The sequence below is a fragment of the Cryptomeria japonica genome, chromosome 11, assembly GCF_030272615.1.
Source record: "Cryptomeria japonica chromosome 11, Sugi_1.0, whole genome shotgun sequence".
NCBI lineage: Eukaryota > Viridiplantae > Streptophyta > Pinopsida > Cupressales > Cupressaceae > Cryptomeria > Cryptomeria japonica.
In genome coordinates, this window is record NC_081415.1 from 576,577,516 (window position 1) to 576,599,804 (window position 22,289).

Below are 22,289 nucleotides of genomic sequence, written 5' to 3' on the forward strand. Positions count from 1 at the left end.
TGCTGACTCTACTGCTGGGGCTAGAATTAGAAATGGAACCGGGTGAAAAGAAGAGGGACTCTCGATCTCAAAATGGAACTGGGAGGTTGCTACCTCTACTGCTGGAGCTAGAACTAGAAATAGAACCCCACCCAAAAATTGGCCCACTAAACTGAAGAATATTATTTGTTGTTTGTCATTTGTCATTTTTGAAAATTTCCATAAAAAATAAGAAGTTAAATTTCTAAACTCAACTACAATACAAAATTCATTGGATTAACAGCTTTAAAATATTCGTATAAAGCTTCAGCTCTAAGAAACCCTCTCTATAGGACCAGTCTAATGATTTAACATAGGGCCGTTCCACGCAATAGCCTACTTGTACGGAAGGAAGCTTCCTCTGTCGAACCTTGGTCAAATAATGAGTTCCCAAATGCATGAGATTTAATGGGTAAGGGATTGTAAAGAAGCTTCCTCTGATCCAATTGCCTTCCCTGCGCACACCAGAATGGTTCCTTGTCGCAGATATCTTCCCTCCATTGCCTCCTGCTTTCAGGTAACACAGACAAAATGAGGGTTGAACAGTTGTTTCAATTCTTATGGCCAAAGATTGAACCAGTGTTTGTTACACTGATTGTTGAAGGGATTGCTCAATGGTTTTTCTCGTATGCAAGTAGGTTTTTCTTATGGATTCTCTCGTTTGCAATAAGTATTTTCTCTTACTTTGGAAAATTGTGGAGCGAGCATGGGTTCTCTTTGCGGCCTTCATCTTCCAGGAGAAGCAAACAAATTCCAGAATTAACTGTTCCGGAACCACCAATTCCAGAATTAACCATTTCAGAGTCATATATTCCAGAATCGCCCGGTCCAGAACCACACATTCCAGAACTACCCAACAACCCCATGGGTTTGGTTGATCAAGTACAGGAGTTGAAAAGACGGTTATTTGAATATGATTATAACAAGGTGGGAGTGAGCGCAATGGGTGGCAGTGGCAAAACAACCCTCGCAGCTGCTCTCTGCTGGGATCCTCAAGTCAAAAGTATGTTAAAGCCTTGTCTTACATTTTGTTCCAGAATTAGGGAATTTTGTTTAGTACAACTTTATATTGGCTTAGCTTTAACAGAAATTTAATTGGACAATGAGGTACTTACTCTAGATCTGGCCTTTCTTAGCCCAAGTGCTGTGCAATCTCCGGAATTGGCTACTAAGGAAAATGTTCAGCAGTTAACTAGTCCAATCAGAATATATATTCTATTACCCTCCAAGATAAAGGCCAGCTTCGAAACATCAATGATACTCATAAACTTATCTTATCCGTGCTGTAAGAAGATATTTAGCTCTAGTTGCCTGTGATTTCAGTACTTAGGTGATGTTTCGGCTTTGTTGTAGCATTTAAGGGAGTTTTGTGATTCTGATGTAGACAGGCCTCTGCTTCTGCAAATTGTTTTACAATGGATACCTTGTTATTACCATATAACACTCAAAACTAGATAATGAAATAAACACAGCCAAACATAAAGAAGAAAACCACGGTAATCACATCTAGCCAAAATGAAATACAGCGAATATCTTCTTTGCTTTCAAGAAAACAACTTTACATATCCTCAACTCCCATCAGTACATATTCAAAAAGTTATATAGCCAAATAAAGGGGTTAGAGCAGCAACTTCTACTTATTAACCAACTGGATTATACTTAAGATGAGGCTTGTTCTCTTTACCCCTAAGGAACAGGGCAGTTCAAAACAATCTGCTAATTTTTGAAAAACAGTTGCCTCTAATTTCTCCAATAAGTTAGCAATATAGAAAGAGAAATTAGTTAGTTACAGATTTGGTGGAGCACCATTAAAAATGTCCATGCGATGTATGGGATGTTTATGGTCCGGTGCACTCAGTGCAGGAAGCTTTGTAGGACGAAGCATTGGTTATGGAGTTGGTAATTTGACTTATGGATCAGCAAAAAGGGAGATGCTGAGGAGCATATATGATACGTTGGAAGCTCTGGGTATGGAGATACTACTTGTGGATCCAAGACAGATGATTCAGGAGGTGCTTTAGCTGGTTATAGAGCCGCAGTTAGGCTTAAAAGGTTGGTTTAGAAGTCCAATGACAATTTGGACAAGCGATGAGAAAGGCCATAATGGAATTTGGTGGAGAATGAGTGGAGGTAGGTCTAAGCCCACAAGAAGCTGGGAAAAAAGGAGAACAAGTTGGAGTAGGTGAATAATGCCCAAGTGATGGGCAAGAAAAAGCGAAAAGTACTTCAGAGCAAGGTAGAGGATGGTTTATGGTCCAACAAGTAGTTGGAAATAGAGGAAGAAGTTGTGTGAAAAACTACGAGAGTACCTAACATGGTCGAAGGGAATGTTGTGGCATCCTCCATAGACAATAATCCTCACCACCAATACAAAAAAGGAAAGAAATCATAAATAACTGAATGAATAACTGCTCAAACTTGGTCATTTTGACTATTCTCATCCCTTGGTTCTAGGAGTGTTGTTCAGTTTCCACATACAGCTGGCGTGCATGATGGGGTATAGAGATACAAAGACCATATGTAGTGGAGAAAGGAGAGGAAAATTAAGTGCAACCCATTTCCATATATTTTGGGAGGAGATGCATCGAAAATCAAGAAAAGAGAGCATTGACGATTAGAGCAAGGGGGTGGTTTTCTTGGGCGGTGAATGGCAACAAAAGGTCCAAAAAAAGATGTTTTCCTTTCTTTGTTTGGGTGTAATAGGGGAGAATTGTGTAGACTAAAAGGAAAAAGCTAAGTTACTTGGTTCTCTTGGAATCTCCTCAATACTCGTATGAGTTTGGTTTGGGGTTGGGTCCTGTGCTTACATGCCATTGGGTTCATATAGGGTCTGGTCGAGGCACCTTAGGTTCCTTGTGGATCCTTCACATTGTGTTTGCCCCAGGTCTTGCTTCAGCACCCTAGTTTCCCTATGCTTGGGCACGTCCCTTTGCGAACCCAAGCTGAACCTTGCTAAACCCAAGGGGACCCAAGGGCTGCCTAAAATAAAAAACCCAAAATATATTTTTTATAAGCCTTTCTATAATGAAAAAAGTGTCAAATACCTAAATTTTCCTTTAAGCAATAAAATTGTGAAAATGGCATGCACCATGAAGGTTTGTGTGGTTTCAAAGGCTTTAATTTGTGCTTGTTACATGCAATATCTCCTCTAGATCTCATATTAAATGTGGTATAATGCTCCTTAGTCTCCACCTCTCGGAGGAAGCAAAGATGGCTACTTGTCAAGGCATGGAATATGGTGGTTTGTCTCTACTCATACTAGTGGGACCCAACCCTCCTTAGCCAAGGGAAAACCTCAAGCCATGTGACCAATGATGCTGGATACAATGAGTGTGGTGTAATACACCATAATCCACCTATAAAATACTCAACATAGAAAGCAAGCTTTGGGTTGAGTGCCATAGGACAGGAGGTCTAGGTGATTTGGACAAGCTGCATGGAGATGTCTATTATAGGAGCTCTAGTGATGGTTTGCTTTGAAGGAAGGAGCTGAGGAGGAGCATCCAAAGAATACATGAAAGGAGGTAGTCTATCAATAGAGATATCAATGGAAAGGAGTGAGCTAGTTTCAAAGTACCTACAATGATAATGTAGAATTGGGCCCAATGAATTAATCCTCTTAGAAGAATGAAGAGAAAAGTACATATATTTGGCAACATGAGAAGCAAATCCTCTCATGGATCTAAGTTTGTGTATGTAGAAAGTAAGCCGAAAGATATTCTTGAGATGTTGTGGTTGGGCAACAAACTCAACTTAAACAATGCATCGGGGAATAGTTTGCTTGCGCTTGATAATATGTTATAGTATGAGAGTGTGGACCTTCTCAATATGATCCCAAGCTAGAACCCCAAACCTTAAAGCCATACAAAACTATGGCCTTGATGATGGTATCAAAAAGATGTATCTTTGAAGGATATCTTGGAAGTGGATCAAGGAATACTAACACTTAAAGATAGAGAAAGGCATATCCCTTGCAAATATGTGAATGTAAGGTAGGCTTCATACAGAAGGAGGGACCATAAAATTGGATCCCCAAGTATTTGTAGGTATATGTGATCTCCAAAGTTTCCCCCTTGTAAAAGTATTGGAATTTAGAAAGATGTTGAAAATAATGATCTTAGTTTTAGTAAGGTTGACCACAAGTTGGTGAAGTTCACATAAGTGAGTGTTGATGTGTTTTTTATGCACACGCGAACATAGAATAAAATACCAAGGTATCTTATCCTCTCTTGAACGAAGTTTCCTCGAGTGCTGAAGATTTCGCCGAAGGATCAATTGAGGCAACTCCAAGGTTCTTATATGTAGGTTCTCTACTTGTGGATAAGCTCTTGCGGTATGATGTGATTTGCTGGAATCACAAGGGGACTTACATTTGATGATCTGAGTGTCTGATTTGCTTTGGATATCACTGGAACGTGAGACTTTACTGGTCCTTGATTTTGAAAAAAGGGAAAAAAGGATAAGGGTTGGAGAGGAATCTAATTCTAACACTAGGAATGTAGGAGCAATGGATGACCTTTGATGAAACTCTAACTAAGTCTTGCTTTGACATGCTATGATCATCTCCACAAGGTTAGTGCGATCTTCTAAGGATAACTTTATGATGTTCAGATCACCGCTACAAGCATAGACACCGTTAGGTTGATGCATATCAATGAAGAAGCGATAATTGAAGTTAAGCTTAAGTTGAATGATTCCAGTTGACTACGCAAGGCAAGTTTGCAACCAACAAACCGCTAGTAGTATGGATATACAAATTTCACCATTGATCATACAAATTTCTTCCATTCATCTAATAACATGAAATTAAATTTGAGAAGTATAGAGACCATGCAAATTGTAGAATCGACACATAGAATTCACCATTCCTTCAATGAAGTTTACATGTCTTTTGCAACAATGTCTTGACAACAATCTTTGCCTTCTCTTTCTACTCTACTCTAAAATGCAATCTACTATTGAGCTACTAATTATTGACTATCTCTCTTTTTTGCTAACTCCTAACTATTATCTATTAACCTTTACAAATGAAGAGCCGGGGCTTTATATAGAGAGCCCTTTACAAATTGATGGCTCTGATTGACTAGAATCAATGGCTAGGATTACAAGATAGAAACCCTAATTAGGGTTTGTTATAGCAAACTTCCTTAGCCAATGAGAAAATTACATTCCAGGAGTGAGGACCAATAGGAAGCAGGGGTAGGTACATCGAAGTTAGTGTCATCCCCGATAAATTAGGTACATTGAATCTGGACATGCTGAGGTGGACCAATCCGACTGGAGGAAAAATGATTGGGATGCCACCTTGTCTGATGTTTGTGCCTTGGTTGATCTCTCTTCTGTCTCAATTTGATGATGCGATGATTGATGTACCTCTTTGACTTCCCTGTGCTTGATGAGGCCTCACGGTCAAGTCATCTTTCTTCTCTGGTGGCTCACATTGCTTTGAAGAGCTTGTAAGGTCCTCCTTCTCTGTCATTAAGTGGTTCCTTCATGTGATAGAATGAGGTCTTGAGGCTAGCTTGCAACTCCTTGAACACTTGTAGTCTTCCAATGCTTCAAAACGCCTTGAGTCCTCCTTTATGCATTTGGAACGTCCTTGATGACGATGGGCTTAGAATAGGTCGTCCTTCTCCTGGCCCGATTTTCTCCATTTGCAAAAGAAACCAAAAGATGATTAAGTACACATAATAAATTCATTCTAACATAGCATTTCCTACCTTAAATCATCAACAAGAAGGCATTAGAATGAAATTTGCTCAAGATCCTCTCCAGGGACAGGCCTTATAGGAAATTTCGCTCTAGATACTTTGGAAGGGTCAGGAGCGAAATTTGCTATTTTGCTCAAATTAGACCTCATTTCATCATTTCATAATCTTAGGCCTAGGCTTCAAACCTCTTCTCATCATAATCTCACAACTAGCCCTTTGCCTAGCTCAAACATGGTGAAAAATAGGAGTTTCAAAGGATTTCACCTTGGACCCTCTGGAAGGGTCAGGAGCGAAATTCATGATTAAGACTAAATTCCATCTCTTCCTTTGTCCAAATTGCTTCTCAAGGTAAGTATACATTAATCTTTGCTCCACCAATGCTTAGGAATTCATATATTGGCCTTCATCATGAGCAAATTAGGTGATTTTGAGAATTTCACTCTGGACCCTTTGGAAGGGTCAGGAGTGAAATTCAAGATTTGCTTGTTTTCCTTCACCTAGATTCATTCTTCATGCCTTGCTTTACTTTGACTCTCAACTTTGGATCCCCCTCTCACGAAGACAACACTTGTTTGACCTCAAAATGGCTTGGAAGGAGAAATTCGCTCAAAACCATGGCTAGGGACAGGACCTATTTAGGATTTCGCTCTGGACCCTTTGGAAGGGTCAAGAGCGAAATTCATGCTCTAGCTCAAAAACCTTCATTTTTGGTGGTCACAAGCCATTCAAAGGCATGCCTAGGGGTACCTCCAAGCTCATTTCACCTTGGTCAATGTTTGTCTTGACACACAATTGGAAGAAAAAAGAGATTTTGGGAATTTCGCTCTGGACCCTTTGGAAGGGTCAGGAGCGAAATTCAAGTTTTGAGCTCATTTCTTCATTTTTTTAACTCCCATCTCCATTGCAAAGCTAATATAAACCAATCCACCTTCAACCACGCCATAGAAACCAAGGATTTGACCTCATCAAAGGGGAAAATAGGTGTTTTCAAGAATTTTGCTCTGGACCCTTTGGAAGGGTCAGGAGCGAAATTAATGATTTAGGACAAAATCCTTCACTCCTTCATATTCCATCACTTCAAAAGCAAAGACATGTTAATCCACTTCCAAATATGCCCAAGGAACTAAAATATTGGCCTAAACAAGGAAGAAAATGAGGTTTATGGAGAATTTCGCTCTGGACCCTTTGGAAGGGTCAAGAGCGAAATTCCCAATCTTGGACAAAATCCTCACTTTTCAATGCTTTCATTCACTTCCTAAGGCAAGAACATGTCCATTTACCCCCAGTATGTCCAAGGAACAAGGCTTTTAGTCTAAACAAGGAAGAAAATAGTGTTTATGGGGAATTTCGCTCTGGACCCTTTGAAAGGGTCAGGAGGGAAATTCCTATTCTAGGTTGATTTCTTACTTCTTTCATTCAATCCACCTTCAAACTTGATCAAACTCACTTCTCCTTACCACCATCAAGTCTATTTGCCATCCACTTAGCTCAAAACAAGGTCTTTTCAACGTCTTAGGCAAAATAGGGGGTCAAATTGAGGATTTTGCTCTGGACCCTCTGGAAGGGTCAGGAGCGAAATTCTAGATTTAGGTTGATTTTCACTATTCCATCGCCTCAATCCACCTTTCAAAGGCTAGAACACATCAACGTCACTTCAACCATGCCTTAAAAGTCCAAAACTTGGCCATAACAAGGAGCAAAATAGAGGAAATGTGAATTTCGCTTTGGACCCTTTGGAAGGGTCAGGAGCGAAATTCTTGATTGAGCTCATTTCTCACCTTTTTTCTCCCTTCCTTGGCTTGGATATAACTTGTTAGGCCTCCTTCCATCATGATCAAGTGAATTTGCTCCTCAAGTTGGCATCTAGTTCAAGATTTTGTGAAGAAATAGGGTCTTATATGAATTTCGCTCTGGACCCTTTGGAAGGGTTAGGAGCGAAATTTGCATTTTGGGTTGATTTCTGACTCCATTTCCCACATTTCTTCATTCAAACAAGTGAATTGCCTTCAATAATACCTGGGACATGGATTAGCTCATGGCTTTGGGCAATGTAGAGTGTCTTATAGAGGAATTTGCTCTGGACCCTTTGGAAGGGTCAGGAGTGAAATTCTTATTCTTGGCTCAATTTACCTTGAATTCGACTCGACTTTGCCTTAGACTCAACCCTTTGATGCATTTCCTTTCATATCTTTGCAAATTTGCTCAACCCCTCTTTGACTTAGGTGAAATCTTGGGTCCTTGGTGAAATTTCGCTTTGGACCCTTTGGAAGGGTCAGGAGTGAAATTTGAGCTTTTACCTTAGAGACCACTCAAACATCCAAACTTCCACCTCAATCACATTGCTCTTACCTCCAACAAACCACCTTGAGGAGTTCCTAGCTCAAAATTTGGGATTACAAAGACATTTTAACCATTTCACCCAAGTACCCCTGGAAGGACAGGACCTATCCTAGAATTTCGCTCTGGACCCTTTGGAAGGGTCAGGGGCAAAATCTCTCCTTTAGGCTCAAATTTTGACCTTTTCATCAAATCTCCAAGTCCAGACTTGTCCAAGGCATCTCCAAAGGACAGATAGGTCAACTTCACATCAAATTATGCCCAGGACTTCATCTTTCACCTACTGGATCAATCTAAAACCCCCAAAGATGATACTCACTCACAAAGCTTCACTGACTTCCTCGAACCTAGACCAGACACAAAAAGCAAAACTTGACCTAAGGAAGGCCTTAAAGAAACCCTGACCTGGACCATCCACTGACTCACCCTAGCTCAAGCAGAGCCTGCTATCTTAATGATCCCTCTTACAACTCTCAAAGTGCAAAGTCTAATAGACAAGAACCTAAAAGACGTAAAAAAACAAACCCTAGAAAGCAGAAAGTAGGGGTCTCCATTTGCAATGGGGCGATGTGTGAATACGTCACAACAGTGAGCAAGGTCATCAAGTTTCCATTATAACCCTTCAACTGAATGAGAGAGGAGATATCATCAACAAAAAGTAGAATGACAATAACCACCTCACGTAAACTGCAACCATCATCCATATGAGTATATTGCTGAAGAAACTCCTCTAACTCATCAATGTAGAAAGAAATATGGCCAATAGAAGTTTTGATTTTGTTGGGGTCAAAAGAGGCAGAAGAGAACTGATGATAGACTTGAGTGAAGAATTCTTGAGGAGATTGGAGGCTTTGAAGGCTAGGCTCCCACATGATGAATCAAAGGTTGAAGCAGTGGTATAGATAGCTCCAATTGGGACTCAAGAGTCAACACTCTAAGGAGAAATCAATGCAGAACCAAGCAGGGGACAAAGGTCACACTAAATGTGTCAAGTTTTATAGGGAAATTAAATCCACATCTCTTTATGGGTTGGGTGAAAGAGCTTGAGAGTTACTTTGAGATGGAAATCTTGGGGGAAGATGGTCCTAGGAGGGTCAAGCTCACTATAAATAAAATGAAGTCACATGCCGCCCTATGGTGGGACAGCATTCAACAATCATAGAGAAAAATAAGGGAAGGAGAAAGTAAGGTTATTTAAGGTAAAGTTCTTACCCATAGGCTTAAACCATTGAAAAAATTTGTTTGAACAATTTTAAAATTTGAAACAGAAGAAATTTGTCTATACAAGAGTACATGGAAAAAAAATTATGCTTAGAAATCAGGTCAGATATGCAAGAAGAAGAAGGAGAAGCAGCTGCTATAAATCTCAATGGGCTAAGATTTCAGCTCCAAGATGAATTAATCTTAATCTTAATTTCTAGACTTATGGATGAGGCATATTAATATGTCTTAAGGGCTGATAAGAAGTTGTCTAGAAAACAGCTTAGTATGGTAAGAGGTAGAGGGAAATTTAATGGATGTAAAAGTATACTTACAAGGAACTGAAGCCAGTACTTCACAAGACCAAGATCTTCCCTTTAGAGAAGGAGCATATCCACCAAGAGGAAGAGTAAATCATGTTACATGAAGGGGTATATCATTTGGTGGCACATGTTTTAGATATGATCAAAATGTTCATAGGGATTTTGAAATGCACCCAAATGCAAGATGATGGTAGGAGGAATAAGGGAAGCACTCATGTTGTACAAGCTGATGAAAATTTAGCTGAATCCCCTAATGACATTGAAAAATTAGAGTTTCTTATGATGAAGATAGTGCTGCTGAAGTCTACAAAAGATGATGAACCATTGCAGTATAAGAGTCTTTAGAGATTTATTTGCAAGTCAAAAGGCAAAATGTTGTAAAGTTAAGACCAATAATGGTAGTACATAGTACATACAATCTAGTGTTGAATGAGATGGTTGAAATACTAGGTTTGAAGATCACAACACATCCAAACCCTTATTAGGTATCTTGGCTTCAAAAAAGTCATCAAATACTAGTAAATTAACTATTCCTAGTTGATTTTCATATTGGTTCTTACAAGGGCAAAATTTGGTATGATGTGATGCCTATGGATGTGTGTCATCTAAATCTTCGCAATTTGATAGGAAAGCCATACATGATGAGAGAGCTAATATATACTAGAGAAAAGTGGTAGGAAGTTCATGTTAGGTCCTTTGAAGGAACTTTAAGAAGTGGACAACAGTTATAAAATTCTATTAATCCATGACAAACAATTCTTGAATATCATAAAGAGGGGAGGAAGAACGTGTAGCCATCATACCCAAGACACTCTGAGTCAGAGAAAGTGACATGCTAGCTGAAGTAAAGGAGCTACTAAAGGAATACATGGTGATATATCATCTCCAATGACCAGTTTGTGCATACCGTGCAAGTTCATTGTTTGGATCAGCCTGAAGTGTTACGCTGAAAAACATAGGGAAAATCAGCCTCAAATTCATTTAAATTCAAGCAAGAAGAACACAACTGAGATCAAAAGCTCTGAGATTTGTAATTGTTTGGTGCAGCAAAAGAGGTGTCCATTTGACCTCAATCTCCCCTGTTGTTTTCCAACTACTTCCAATTATTGAAGTCCACGTAGCAGGAACAGTTACTCCCCTGAATCATAATCCTAAGAAATCAGATTCTATTAGTTCTTGAAATTAGAGACACGCTACCAATCCCAAGTGTAAGTATATACTTGAGAAAAGTGGTAGGAAGTTCATGTTAGGTCCTTTGAAGGAACTTTAAGAAGTGGACAACAGTAATAAAATTCTATTAATCTATGACAAACAATCCTTGAATATCATAAAGAGGGGAGGAAAAACATGTAGCCATCATACCCAAGACACTCAGAGTCAGAAAAAGTGACATACCAGCTGAAGTAAAGGAGTTACTAAAGGAATACATGGTGATATATCATCTCCAATGACCTTATAGAAGTCTTTCCACCAATACAAAGTATTAGCCATCACATGGACCTGATAACCAGGATTGAGCCTTCCAAACAAGGACCCCAATGGAAAATGAAAAAGTTAACCAAAAAGTGTGAGCTTCTTGACAAAGATCTGAAAAGGGAGAGCCTTAGCCCATGTGTTGTACTTGTACTAGTATTGTTGGCACCAAAGGAAAATAGTGGGTGGAGATTGTGTACCAACTCTCAATCCATAAACAAGATAATAATCAAATACTGGATTATTTACTTAAAGAAGGTTTATTGTTTAGTGGACAACAGTTATGTATGCCTAAAGTTTCTATGAGAGAGGAACTTGATCAAATAGGTGCATATTGGTGGATTGGCGAGGAAGTCAGAAATATAAGGCGTTTGCACAATTGAACTCAAGGTATTATTCGCCCAAAATGGCAGTGGATGCAAAATATGTCGTGTTATAGAATATGCCATCTTGGAAAAGGGAAGAGCCAAGCAGTTTGTATAAGCCATTATTCATTCCAAGAGATTATGGGAGCATATAAAGTTCAAACTTCGTCTTAGGCTTGCCTAGGACTCCAAAAGTGAATTACTCCATTTTTGTAATTGTTGATAGATTCTCAATCATTGCCCATTTTGTTGCATGTAAGAAGACTAATATGGCAAATTTCCTTTTCAAGGAAGTAGTCTGATTGAATGGGTTGTCAAGGAGCATAGTGTTAGATGGAGACACTATTTGTTACCATTTCTAAGGACCTTGTGGATGAAATTGGATACACAACTGCAATTCAGTTCAGCCTATTATTGGCAACGTGAAGACCAAATGGAATTGGTGAATCAAAGCCTTGGGAAATTATTGAGTTTTCTTGTAGGAGACAAATTAGAAGCTGGGATTTAGACCCAGCACAAACTGAATTTGCTTACAATGCAGTTAATCAGAGTACTGAAAAGATACCCATTCAAATTGTGTATGGAAATGATTCAATGGTGTAACTGAGTTGTGGGACATAGTGGCTGTGAGCCACTGTAGTGCTCAAGGACAATATTCTGCTTAGTACATGAAAGAAGTGCATGAACAACTCAAGCAAAGAAGTGTCGAATATAAGCAACACGCAGAATTGAAGAGGACAGTGAATTTGCAGGTTGGTGACTTAGTCCTTGCTCTTTGAAGGAAAGAGTTTCTGAAAGCGACCTATAACTAACTTAAGTGGAAAAGGATTGAGCCATGCAAGGTGCTAAGGTGATTTTCTATTGAATACATGAAATAGGACTGCTAGATGGAGAGGACATTTCACCTATCCTCAATGTTACAGACTTGTACCTTTATCGTGAGGGGCAACCGAGTGAAGGAAATAATGGCTCAAATGTGCAACTTCCAAGTTGGAGGCAGCAGCTACCTGAAAAGGAAAGACAAGAAGTTGAATCAATCATCAACTCCCAAGTCATCAAACATACACAAGCTAAAGAGTGCTGGGAGTATCTAGTCAAGTGGAAGGGCAAACCAAGTGAAGAGGCTACTTGGACAAGTTCCTCTAAGATTAGTTTCCATGGCTGGTCCTTAGATGAACTCATTCAAATTTTATGAGTTAGAGCTCATGTTTTCTCCTGCCAAAGGTGTCTGGTGCAGGGCATCCTCAGTAGACAATAATCCTTATCCCCAAAAAGAAAAAAGAGAAAAGAAAAATGGAAACATAAAAATTGAATGAATAACTACCCAGACTTGGTCCTTTGACCATTGTCATACGTTTATTCCTCATCTCATGATTCCAGGAGTGTCGTTCAGTTCCCACATACAACTGGTTTGCATATTAGGGGATAAACAGACAAAGACAATATGTTGAGGAGAAAGGAGTGGGCAATCTCTAACGGCAAGTTTCCTTGTATTTTGATGGTAGACTGAATCAGAATTCAAGAGAAAAGAGCATTGACGGTTAGAGCAAGGGGGATGTGTTTCTTGGGGGTTGATTGGAAACAGAAGGCTGAAAAAGAAGACATATTTTTCTTTGTTTTTCTGGGCATAACATGGGAGCAAGGAGGATTGTGTAGAGTGAAAGGAGAGAAAAGATTGGGATTTTGAGCACCCAACCCCACATGGAAGAAGCTGTGAGAATTACTAATTATTTTCAAGTATTTTGCTGCATACACATGAAGTTAATAGTCCTCTTATACTAATGTACCTCCCAACAATTAATTAAGAACTGTTCTTATCACGAGGCTTATAACAAGCGTATGTGAATAATGGCATTATGCTTGGGTTTTGTTGTCCTTGTTGATTGTTTCAAACTATAGTGTTGAATATTTGTTCAAGGTTCCCAGGCTGGATGCCTATTCAGTTGGTCACACTACCCAGGTTCTGCATCAAAAATGTAAAAACATGGGGCAAATGATGCACCACCAAAACAGGTACTAACTAAATGTCTCTTCCCGTATTGTTAGTTTAGTGGAGAAATCGGAGGAGACTGCTTTTCTAATAGTAGCAGTTTGTTTTAAGTAGCCTGTTCTTTAGGGGAAAAGAGAGTGTCATCTGCAGGATAATCTAGTCGGTTAAATAAGTGAGTTGTATAAGGAGTTTGTTGCTAGCCTGATGGTTTTATTTGGTTGTATATTTTGGGCTGGATGTGTTTACTGTGGGTTTCTTCTTTATTTTCTGTTGTGGTTGTTTGAGTATCTAGTTTTGTGTCTTAAATTGTAGGGACAGAGTATCCATTAGGGAACAATTTATAGAAGCAGAGGTCTTTCTTCATCAGATTCCCTTGCTTATGTTAGGAACTTAGGACCGAGTCGATAAGATTTACTAGACTTTTTAGCTACAAAAATGGTGCTGGCTTTTGAGCTGATCAAGCTGGGAAGTATTTTTCTGTTTGTCAAATGGGGGAGTCTGCTAGTTAACCTTAGATTTTTTTTTACCATTGATTTAGCTGTTTGTTGTGGGGAACCTCTTCAGTGTTGATCAAATGGGATAGTCCTCTTCCTCCTCCTAGAGTGTAAAGACTTCATTCCTTAGTCTTCTTTTGTCAATGTAGTTCTCTTCTCTCCCCCTTCTCAATTTGTGATGGAGGTGTGAGTCCAAAGGCTGTTAGTGCCTAATTTTCTTTTTGGTGCAATCACCTCTCCTTCCCATGTCTTATCTATCAATCGGACCATCATCTATATAGACCTTACAGTCAAGTTCCTTGGCAAATTGACCAAGTCCCCCTGCTTATTTCAAGATGATGTTAACAAGGTGGGAGTGATAACAGTGGGGAGCAGTAGTGAAAGAACATTGCCAGTTGCTCTCTGCAGGGATTCTCAAGTCAAAAGTATGTTAAAATCTTGTGTTGCATTTTGTTTCTCAATTACCAAATTCTGTTTAGTGCATTTTTATATTGGCTTAGCTGATTGAACAATGAGGAGGTATTTTAGATCTGGCCTTTCTTAGCCCAAATATTGGGTGATTTCTTGGATTGGCTGCTAAGAAAAATGTATAGCAGTTAACTAATCCAGGCAGAGTAGATATTTTATTAACCTTCTGGATAAATACCCTCTTTGAAACATTACTAATACCTACAAACTTATCCATGCTCTAAGGAGATAAACGAGCTTTAGTTGCCTGTGATTACAGTGCTTAGGTAACGCTTTAGCTTTGTTTTAGATGTAATCCCATGCGTAATTAATTTCATTTAGTAGTAATTGTTCAAATTTTTTAGGAGTTTTCAAATACTACTGGTAACATGATTTTTTTTTTTCTGCTTATAATAAAAGTTGTGAAATTCCAAACTTCTTTTACCATATAATTTTTTATTTTTATTCTTAATTATATAAAAACTTAAAAAGGTAGGAAGGACATATCAAATATTTTAAAAAGAAAGGAAATATGTTGAAAGAAAAGGATGAAAATATGTTCATCCATGCCACGCATTTTTCATTAAGTGATGGCTACATAATTTCAGCCACCCTCATTTATTCGTAGCTTGATTCCAATTTATCCTTTGTAATTAATTAAAAGTGGCGCCACTATAAATTAAGCTACAATGTTAATTAAACAATCACATGGAACCATTCTGTTTAAGGTTTTGTGATTTCCTCATATTTATTAGTACTGAATCCATAAGCTTTACAAGATATTTTAGCTACAAAATGGTTCTGGCTTTTGAGCTGATGTAACTGGGAAGTATTTTTCTATTTGTCAAACAGGTCAAACAGAGAATTCCGATGGTTAACTTTAGATTCTTTTTTCCATTGATTTAGCCCTTTGTTTGTTGTGGGAGTCTTCAGAGTTGGTTAAGTGGGATAGTCGTCTCCCTCCTCCAAGAGCCTGAGGACTGCATTCTTTTGTCAGTACAGTTCTCTCCCTTTCCCTTCCCCTCCTTGATTTATGGTGGAGTGTTATCCTAATGCTCATTGGTGGGTGAAATCTTCTCTCCTTCCCATGTTTATCAAGCAATAAACCCCTTTGATCTATGAAGACCTTACAGTCAAGATCCGCCAAGCCCCCATGCTTAGGTTATCTTTTAGTTTCAGGGACAAAGTGGTGTGGGCCTGTTAATCGTTTCAGGTGAGGAAGTGGCATGAAGGGAGCTTATCTCCTACAAGGCTATCTCAAATTGCTAGAGTGACTATGACATAGGATTTCAGATTCACTGCATGATGCTCTCTCAAGTCACTTGTGTGGATTGTTAACAAACTCCAAATTAGGATCAGACTTACATATCAAAGTCTCAATAAAGAAGTTAAATGTCAGTTTTGATCCTTACACACCCATTCTTCTCACAGTGGTGGAAAAATTTGGCAGAATTGAAGTTCTGTTGTGGTTTTTTCTAAGATGAACATGAGTACAACCTTAGTGATTTTTTAGCCACTGCATTCAAAAAATAAGCAACCCTCCTAAAAAATGGAAAGGAAAAAAACAGAAATGCGATATACATTAAATGAATCAGTAACTAAACTTTGTTTATCTGTTGAAAGTGGGCTTTGTGTTGTTTTCTAATTATGCATTCTTTTATTGGTTCTCAGAACGTTTTGGAAACAAGATCATTTTTCAAAAAGTTTCAGAGTCTCCAGATATCAAGAAGATTCTTGAGAGCATATGGGTGGGGATCACTGGGGTTCGACCAGTGCCTAATTTTCAGAGCATACAAGATGGTCGTAGAAGGCTTAAAGAATGGCTTAGTAGCAAGGAATCACAAAATATTCTGGTCGTGCTAGATGATGTGTGGCATGAAGACCATCTTAAAGAATTGTTGTTTGAAGCAAAGGGATACAAGACTGTTGTTACAGCCAGGCACACTTACAAATGGCTTGACAACACTTATGATCTGCCCTTGCTCGGGGAGAAGGATGCTCTGTCTCTCTTTTGCTTTGAGGCTTTTGGGCAAAAAAGTATTCCAGATAAAGGATATAACAAGGCACTTGTGAAAGAGGTAAACGTCTACCCCTGTACTCATTTATTCATTTTACTGAACCCTAAAGTCTATCGAATATGCTATTATTAGGATGACATGATATTCTTTAGTTGAATCTGTGAAGATCTGAGGGTCAGTCTTTGTTTGCTGGTATAAGATAGGATGACATTGTTTAGTTGAATCCATGAAGATCTGAATACCATCCTTTGGGGTTATATAGGGGCTCACTGAAATTTATTAACAGGTAGCAGGAAAGTGCCAAGGTTTACCACTTGCATTGATGGTGATTGGGCGTTCTCTATATAAAGAGAATGACAATGCATATTGGGAACATGCCCGAGACAAGCTTTCAGAAGGAGGACCGATTGATAAATCTCATGAAGAGGAGGTTCTCAAGCTCCTGGCAGTGAGTATAGAAAAGCTTGATGCTGATTTGAAACGATGCTTTTTGGATTTGGCATTGTTTCCAGGTTTGAAAAAGGTTCCTGTTGATACCTTGTTCGATATTTGGATTTACTATCAGAACTTAAAACAAAGTCATGCTCGTAAGAATCTGCTTGAACTTGAAAGACGAAGGTTGTTGAGTCTGGTAAATCATAACATGGGGTAAGTGTCTTCTGTTACATTTTGTTGAACTCGTGTTTAAAAATAACACAGAAATATGTTTTGTTTCTCTGCTCAATCTAAATAGAGATTGCTTTCATTGGTTTCAACTCAGAATTTCTAATAGTCGAAGTGGTGATTCTCTTGCTGGAAAAAATAGAATGATACATATCTTTTATGGAAGACTGAATACTTCTTTACTCGTGTTTTTTCAGAGAACATCTAGGAATTAATGAAGGTAGCACTTGTGAGCAATATATAGTTCAACATGATGTTTTGCGAAACTTGGCTGTTTATTTGGCGAACCAACCTGGGAACATTCCTAAACGGCTGAGATTAGTAGATCCACTCTGTAGCTGGGAAAAGCACTCACGTGCTGCTGAGATTATTGCCATTCGCACAGGTTGATTGCTTCAAACTTGTTTGTTGATATTCATTTGTATCAGGCTTAAACAAATTACTCTGGCCGATAAATGAATGCTAACTCATTTTTTTCAAAATTTTGTTTGATTTTGCAGGTTCAATGAATGAGAATCAGTGGCCCGAGGTTGAGTTTCCAAAGGCTCGGGCTCTTGTATTAATATTTGCTGGAAAAAAATCAGTTATTCCATTATTTGTGCAGACAATGACAGAATTGGAAGTTTTAATCATAATCAACCAGAATTCTGTTAGCACTAAACTTCATGGCATGTCAATTATTGGCTCCTTGACTCGGCTGAAGAGTCTTCGGCTCGAGAAACTGACTGTTCCTCCTCTTCAAAATCATTGCCGCTCTTTAAAAAATCTCAGAAAGCTATCACTTTGTCTGTGCAGAGGTGATAATGAAGCATTAGACATACAGGTGTGTTCACAGCTGAATACACTAGAAGAGATTAATGTTGGCCACTGTGTGGATATTAGGGAATTGCCTGATGGCATTTGTAATTTAGGTTACCTGAAAAAACTGATTATCACAAATTGCCCTGAGCTTGACAAGATACCTGACAATATGGGGGAGCTTCGAGGATCTCTGGTAATGTTGGTGTTGGGTGCTTGTCCGGAACTCAAAATATTGCCAGACTCGATTTGCAAGCTTGGAAAATTAGAACTCCTTGACATTTCAGAGTGTCGACGCTTGGAGATGCTTCCGTTTCAATTTGGTAATCTAGGCGAGCTCCAGTATCTTGACATGGGGGAGTGCCAAAAAATTAGGATTGTTCCTAAATCAGCTAAGAAGCTTACATCTCTTCGGCGTTTGATCTGTGATGAGAAACTGGAAAATGAATGGTCAGGCCTCCTTCCTAATCTTCAGTTGACAATTGCAGAATCTGAACACGATTTAGGGTGGCTGGAACAATAATATTGCTGCTGCAATCAGTTCCACTCTGGGGAGCTAGAAATAGACTAGAAATGACTACACAAGTGGCTCAGTACTGCCATGTCTTACATTTAGATCATATTTTTTTTAATTTTGAAATGACCTAGTTTAGTTCTGATTTATGATTTATAATTACTGTTGCTATTTTTATTTGTAAGGGATTGACTGAAAATTATTACAAATGTAATTCAAAACAAAGATTAGAAAGAGAAAAGTGTGTTTGTATTATATAATATATAAATAATAAGAGCTAATATAGATATCTTAAATAGTTAATATATATTCTAAATATATATATTTAGAAAGATACTAATATAATTTTATAATGGTGAAATGTGTGTACTTGCATCATTTTTGTGTCATTTTTGTTTGTGTCAAATCTTGAGTTGATAACTTATTATATACACATTAATAAATGGTATAATTTTGTTTGAAGTAAGATTCATTTTTTATAATTTTTAATTATCTTATGCACACATTTTCATACTTTTGTTCACCACTTATTCAAAACTTTACACATTCTAATGCGTATGCCAAAAATTATGTTAATTTATACAACTATCCCAATTTTGATTATTTCCATGTCCCTAAGGCATTCTTGTGGGGATAGGTTGACCCTTGTCAACTCGCAATGGCTAGTGAAAAAGTAAGAGTTAACAACATTTGAACTTAAAAATTTTGGAGGTCAATCTCAAGTCGCTTGAGATTAGTCTTGAGCACAATGAAGCTGACTTGGAGTAGAAGGCACAAATATTAATTGGGGCGGTAAATGAATGTATGGATATAGGTGTATGGATATAGGTGTGATGATCATTGATAACTACAATAAACGATAAATATAATGATAGATGTGTGGGAGTAAATATGAATAGGGATAGGATAAGGTCAAATATGTGGAAATGTGAAAAATAAAAATGGATAAAGCATTTGGCAAGTAGGCAAATTTAGCACAAGAGCACATCACTTGATATATAATTGTATTAAGATCTTCCATCAAAATGGGCCCAAAACTAAATGGGAATTTGTTTGTGTATGCAAATTTCATTGTTACATATTGCTCCACTTTAAGATGAATGGGAATCCTAACTTGAGCATATATTCCAAAGTATATATCCATTCTCAACCATGCATTAAAAATAAATATCTAGATATAAAATGATAAAGTACACTTGTAGTAGTGCTAAAGTGTTTTGCTTCATTGCAAGTTCACCTACAACAAATTCACGTGTTTATTTTTGCTTCAAGTGACACAAGGTTGTTCATGGTGATATTGATTGCAATTGACACTCATCCGGTGGTTTCTAGTGGCTGATTATTGGTTTAGGGTTGTCATTGATGGCAACTCTTCATGGAGATTCAATCCAGTGATCATAATTCTTCGTATCTGGAAGTGGGTGTTAACCGGTATTTCAGGAAGAACAAAACATTTTTGGATCTGTAAGCTTTCTGGTGATTGCGGTGCATTGAATCGTGTTTTTGTTGATTGGGTCGACTTAGACACATCATTTTATTATTGTTTTGGTGAGTTGCACTTATCCTTTTTGATCTGGTCAAATCGACATGATGTATGACCTATTTTGTGATTGTCGGTATATAAATTTGGTGTGGATGATCTTTTTCGTGAATGATGCGAATATATGCAAGCGAGTGGTGATCAAGAATTCGTTTTGGCGTAGTTTCACGTGCACATTCTTGATCCGGTAGCTGACTAAGACAGAGAACATGGTAGAACAGAGCAGAACTGAGAAGGTGATCCAGATAGTATATTTAGCACTCAACCGGAACTCATCTAGGCATTGTAGATGCTATTTCAGAGTTCATTCATTGTAATTCATCACTGTAACTATCTTGTAAGTCAATGAGACTTCCTTGAGGGTTGTAGCCTTCCGGGTTATTGTAATTGAGTAGTGAGCTCTAGGTAGTGTGCCTGAATGCCCGTGCATTCCCATATTGTAATATTGTTTTGCTACTGACCATAGTGGAATAATATTGTGAGTTCAAATCCCACCGTGGTTTTTCCCATTTGGGTTTCCACGTAAAAATCTGGTGTTATGATCTCGTGGTTGTTTATTTTATGTTTCTCAATTTCAGTTTCAAGTATTTGTTTTTGGTGGTTTAAAGTTAAGTTTGAAAATCTGGTAACTGGTAGATCATTGATTCACCCCCCCCTCTCAGTGATCCTTGATTCCAACAAACATTTCACATTATGTGTAATCCTTGGGGCACTTTCTTCTACTAGAATTGCTTCTATTGAGTAATAATATTGCAAGCATAAGAATCAATTTGTCTGAGTACATACTAATTGATACATGGATCTTAGTGTACATTATAAGTTGAAGGGACAAACTAGTAGTTGACCATTGTTGGTGTAGTCACCGGTTAGGAGGGACCTCAAAGGATCAATCCGGACTAGTCAACAAGAGTAAACACAAGGATATGATGGAGGCAATGCAGAACTGAATGAATTATATCATGAAAAATGATTACAATCAACCGGGTTACAGAAACCGGCTCACTGGCCTGCTAAAACATGCTTAATAACAGAATAGGTCGCAACCGGGACCTCAAATTTAAGATCTATCTTCTATGTTCTATCTCTTAACTGATCTACATTCTAATGCTCAATTACAATGATTTATACGATCCAAGGGGATCCGGTCGGCCCAAAAAGGATCAAATTGCCAAAGAACAAGACCTAATTTGTAAGAACAACAAAGTCGGCCTCCGCCAAAGAAATTCCTTCGGAAAATCCAAAGGATGAAGTGCGGATCAAAGGGAAGGTCGACCACACTCCAAGGAACATCAGAATCAAAGCTTAGGGCTCCGCAAGCTACGGAAGGGATCCGGTAGATTCCGGTAGATTGCAAATGCAAATAGGTCTAGGCAACCGGTACCAGAAAAACTGTCTCGGAAACCGGTAGCGATAACTTGCCCGAAAATGATCCAAATGCTCCGCGGTTTGGGAATAAGGTAGATGATCAAGTCATCAAGCAAAAATCCAACTCCTCAAGATCCAGTGAGCCAATGCCAAAAAATGTAGAATGAAATGCTAAAACTGTAAAATAGAAAGCAAAACAAAAAGGAAATATTTTTGGTTGATGCAAGATTGCAAAGAACCAAGGATGCTCCTGCATTAGACATACGGGGTTGTTGAAAAAAAGTGAGTCCCTCACTTTGCTGGGGTCAAAGGAAAACCAAGGCGGTCCACCTCTGCCTGAGAAATCCTAGACGAATCTTCAACTGGTCTGTCCTTCCACTTTACTAGGTACTCCTTATATAGACTGCTCTGGGTACTGCACCCAATCCTACTGTCTAAAATGTCTTCAATTTGATCCGGTTCCTTCCGGGGCAACCAAGTCTGCAATACTGCCCTCATTGAATTCTAGTTCATGACACTGATGTAGATCTGCAATGTTAAATATAGGTGAAATACTTAGACTATCCGGTAACTCCACTTCATATGCATTTCTGGAACCGAACTTTCTCAAAATCTTGCAAGGTCCAACTTCCTCATTTGTAACTTGTTATAAGTTCCAACTAGGAATCTTTCTTTTCTCAGATACGCCATCACTTCATCGCCAACTTCAAATTCCTTGTGTCTCCTCTTCTCATCTGCTTTCTCCTTATACTTGTTGTCCATGTCCTCCAAATGCTACTTAACTTGAATATGCAAGTCCTTTATGTGATCTGCAAATTCTTTTGCTTCTGAACTTCTTCAGTCTTCACTGCTGATATCTCTTAATTCTGATATACCTCTAGGGTGTGCTCCGGTAACAATCTCAAAAGGTGTCCTTCCGGTACTCCGGTTTACTGAATTATTGTAGGCAAACTCTGCTTATGCAAGGATCAAATCCTAACTTCCGGTTTTGTCTCCAACTAAGCATCTTAACAAATTTCCCAAACTTTGGTTA

General features: G+C 38.5%; 1 protein-coding gene across 1 annotated transcript; it reads left to right on the plus strand.

The window, feature by feature from the left end:
* Window positions 1–271: 271 nt before the first annotated feature.
* Window positions 272–18,496, plus strand: LOC131029499 (putative disease resistance protein At5g47280). Its single transcript, XM_057960004.2, has 5 exons — window positions 272–1,021; window positions 16,030–16,436; window positions 16,663–17,024; window positions 17,237–17,424; window positions 17,540–18,496. Exons 1-5 carry the CDS (start codon window positions 550–552, stop codon window positions 18,358–18,360), a joined length of 2,250 nt encoding a protein of 749 aa, XP_057815987.2. The 5' UTR covers window positions 272–549; the 3' UTR covers window positions 18,361–18,496.
* Window positions 18,497–22,289: the final 3,793 nt, after the last annotated feature.

What these genes read in the sequence shown, in the direction of transcription:
- LOC131029499 (XM_057960004.2), top strand. Translation starts at nt 550, where the DNA reads ATGAGGGTTGAACAGTTGTTTCAATTCTTATGGCCAAAGATTGAACCA. An exon ending in CTGGGATCCTCAAGTCAAAA is followed by an intron (nt 1,022 to 16,029) that starts GTATGTTAAAGC and finishes ATTGGTTCTCAG; the next exon opens with AACGTTTTGGAAACAAGATC. An exon ending in ACAAGGCACTTGTGAAAGAG is followed by an intron (nt 16,437 to 16,662) that starts GTAAACGTCTAC and finishes ATTTATTAACAG; the next exon opens with GTAGCAGGAAAGTGCCAAGG.